General features: G+C 39.6%; 1 protein-coding gene across 1 annotated transcript; it reads left to right on the top strand.

Moving 5' to 3' along the window:
- The first annotated feature begins 618 nt into the window (after window positions 1–618).
- LOC148789896 (uncharacterized) lies at window positions 619–1,365 on the top strand. Its single transcript, XM_088893803.1, has 3 exons — window positions 619–703; window positions 815–1,089; window positions 1,294–1,365. The coding sequence occupies exons 1-3, from the start codon at window positions 619–621 to the stop codon at window positions 1,363–1,365; spliced, it is 432 nt and encodes a 143-aa protein (XP_088749929.1).
- The last annotated feature ends 1,765 nt before the right edge of the window (window positions 1,366–3,130 follow it).

Here is a 3,130-nt window from a genome sequence, read left to right as displayed (position 1 = left end):
CCCTACTTGTATAAAATCTGCAGGGACGGCTTGATAAGAAGATGTATTCCTGAGGAGGAAGTACAAAGTGTCATACAATTCTGCCATGACAAAGAAGCTGGAGGTCACCATGGAGCATCAAGAACTGCTTCAAAAATTCTTCAAAGCGGTTTGTATTGGCCATCACTCTTCAGGGACGTATTCAAATATGTAAGTGCTTGCGATCATTGCCAAAGGACAGGTAATATCTCCCAAAGAAATGAGATGCCCTTGAGCAACATATTTGTCTGCGAAATATTTGATGTGTGGGGCATCAATTTCATGGGACCTTTTCCAAAGTCTGTTAATAATTCTTATATACTTGTGGCTGTGGACTATGTGAGCAAATGGGTGGAAGCATGTGCCTACCCTACTAATGATGCTCGAGTTGTCATTAAATTCATGAAAAAATTCATATTTACTCGTTTTGGAACACCTCGAGCCATCATAAGTGATGGGGGAAAGCACTTTTGCAATAGGCAATTTGAACAACTGTTAAATAAGTATGGTGTTACACACCGAATTGCAACCCCTTACCACCCTCAGACCAGCGGCCAAGTAGAGGTTTCTAATAGGGAATTAAAGTAGATTTTAGAAAAAATGGTTACCACATCCATAAGAGATTGGTCCTTAAAGTTAGATGATGCACTTTGGGCTTACCGTACTGCATTTAAAACCCCAATTGGTATGTCACCCTACCAACTAGTTTTCGGCAAAGCATGCCATCTACTCGTTGAGTTGGAACATAAAGCTTATTGGGCTACCAAATTTCTGAATTTTGAATTAAGCAATGCAGGTGAGGCAAGGAAACTTCAGCTCAACAAGTTAGATGAATGGAGGAATCACGCTTACGAGAATGCCCGCACCTACAAAGAAAAAACCAAGGCATGGTATGATTCTCGAATTGCTGGGAAGGAGTTCAAGGAAGGAGATAAGGTGTTGCTCTTTAATTCTCGCCTAATGCTATTTCCTGGGAAATTGAAAACCAGATGGAGCGGACCTTTTGAGGTGGCTAAGGTATTCCTATATGGAGCAATCGAACTACATAATGATGATGGGAGTACATTCAAGGTAAATGGACACCAGTTGAAACATTATATTGAAGGAGAGCAACCCATCCACCATGGGTTCGTTCTCTCCTTAAAACCACCATGAAGGAAAGGTGAAAGTCAAGCTCACGACTTAAAACGAGCGCTTGTGGGAGGCAACCCATTAAGTTTGTTAAGTTTCTTTTTTTTTCTCTTTTTTCTTATGAGTGTGTTTTTCTCTTTTTAGTATCTCACATCTGCAGGATCTCAACGAGGCATTCAGGGAAGTCCTCTTAAATCTATTTCCTTGTTCTTTTGATGCATTCCATACATTGAGGACAATGTATATCTTAAGTGTGGGGGAGGAGTAAGGGGTTGATAAATTTTTTTTCGAACTCTAGCATGCTTTGATCATCATTTTTTACCTTTCCTTTTGAAATTTCTGCTCCTTAGAGACTTGTTTTTGAATGATTGCAAACCACCTTGAATCGTGTGCTTAGGGAGGATAGACAAGGAACGATGCAGGCAAATCTAGCTGAAATTTCTAGTTAGGGAAGGCATCTCAGTAGTTTGAATGATCAACGGGCAAGATGCAATACAGAGTTGACCCTTGTGAGCATTTGGTTTCTAACGGACAAACAGGGGTTGATTATTCTAGAACTTGTTTTGTTAAGCCATGTTGAGACCACGATAATGAGTTCATGTATTGGAACGTGTTAACCAAAAAAAAAAAAAAAAAGCTCGTGTGAGATGGAGCATAAAATGCACTCACACCGAGAGAAAAAGAGCTAGTGTGAGATGGAGCATAAAATGCACTCACACTAAAATAATAAAAGGGTGAGATGGAGCATAAAATGCACTCATCCCTAGATCCCAAACCCTAATTCACCTTTTGATGCATTGCACTCATGATAAGTGGTGGAGATGTGATACATGAGCAAGCTTATGGTAATAACATTCCTTGTTTCATTCTGAAGAATCATGAGAGGGTATTTTTTGAATCTTGCCACATGTGATTATGAAAACAAAGAGGGTTTACTCTAGCCCTAAATTATTCATGCGAAGAGATGCCTGCTTCCCTTGATTGTCGATCTCACTTGGGGACATGAGGATTGGCGATTTAAGATTATTCCTTGACAAGTTAAAAAGGAAAAGAAGTGGACGAATGGGAGGACCATTAATACTGAATCAAGGCATGCGGGAGAACAAATACCATGTTGAGAGAATTCCAAAACAAATCTTTTAGTTAGTTTGTTCTTATTTTAAGTTTGTTTTGAGTTTTGTCTTGCCCGAGGACGAGCAAGAGTTTAAGTGTGGGGGATTTGATGATAGTAGAATTTATCATATTTTTATCCCCAATTATTCTCTCTTTTATACTAAATTAACATCTAATTGGACTCATATCTCTTGTATTTTGGTCCAGGGTATGAAAGAAGGCATCAAGAGCAAAGAAAGACAAATCGGATGATTTTTCACAGTTTCGACAATGTTCAGTGATTTGGGTCTAACTCACGTCTCCGAACTCCGAATGGGTTGATACAAGATCCACTGGAAAGATAAGAGAAAAAACCACAACTTTCATGATGGCTTTCACAGATTCGGCCTGCATCGAAGTCAATTCTGGGCCCGAAGTTGGGGAAATTTTGTAGGAAAGCCCAATCCACAGCTGAAGCCCAACTCGCAGAAAAGCCTGGCTGAAGCCCAATTCGCAGAGGAGGTCTATTACGAATCCAAGAACAAGAAACTAAGAAGAATCCTTCTAGATCTAAATTCTTGATGTAATCTTAGAGTGAAAAAGGGATTGAGTTCAAGAGATAAAAAGATAGGATTAGAATTAGGATAGGACTTTCTATTTCTTGTAAAGATCAACTTCAAAAGAAAGTAGGAGACCACCCCCTCCCCTTTAATCTATATAAAGGAGGGGGCGGACCAGCTTTAGGAATCACTTGATCACTGAATCATTCAATCATTCAACTTCTGATTTGAACCAAGGAGCAAGGAGCAATCAGTCAAGAAGGGTTCAAGAAAGGTTCAAGAATTCAAAGAAACTTCAAGAAGATGAGATCTTAGCACCATGGGCGAAT

This window comes from Nelumbo nucifera, chromosome 8, assembly GCF_055504915.1.
Source record: "Nelumbo nucifera cultivar China Antique chromosome 8, China Antique-T2T, whole genome shotgun sequence".
NCBI classification, from domain to species: Eukaryota; Viridiplantae; Streptophyta; class Magnoliopsida; order Proteales; family Nelumbonaceae; genus Nelumbo; species Nelumbo nucifera.
The sequence above is the reverse complement of the archived record's forward strand: the minus strand, read 5'-3'. Positions and strand labels throughout refer to the sequence as shown.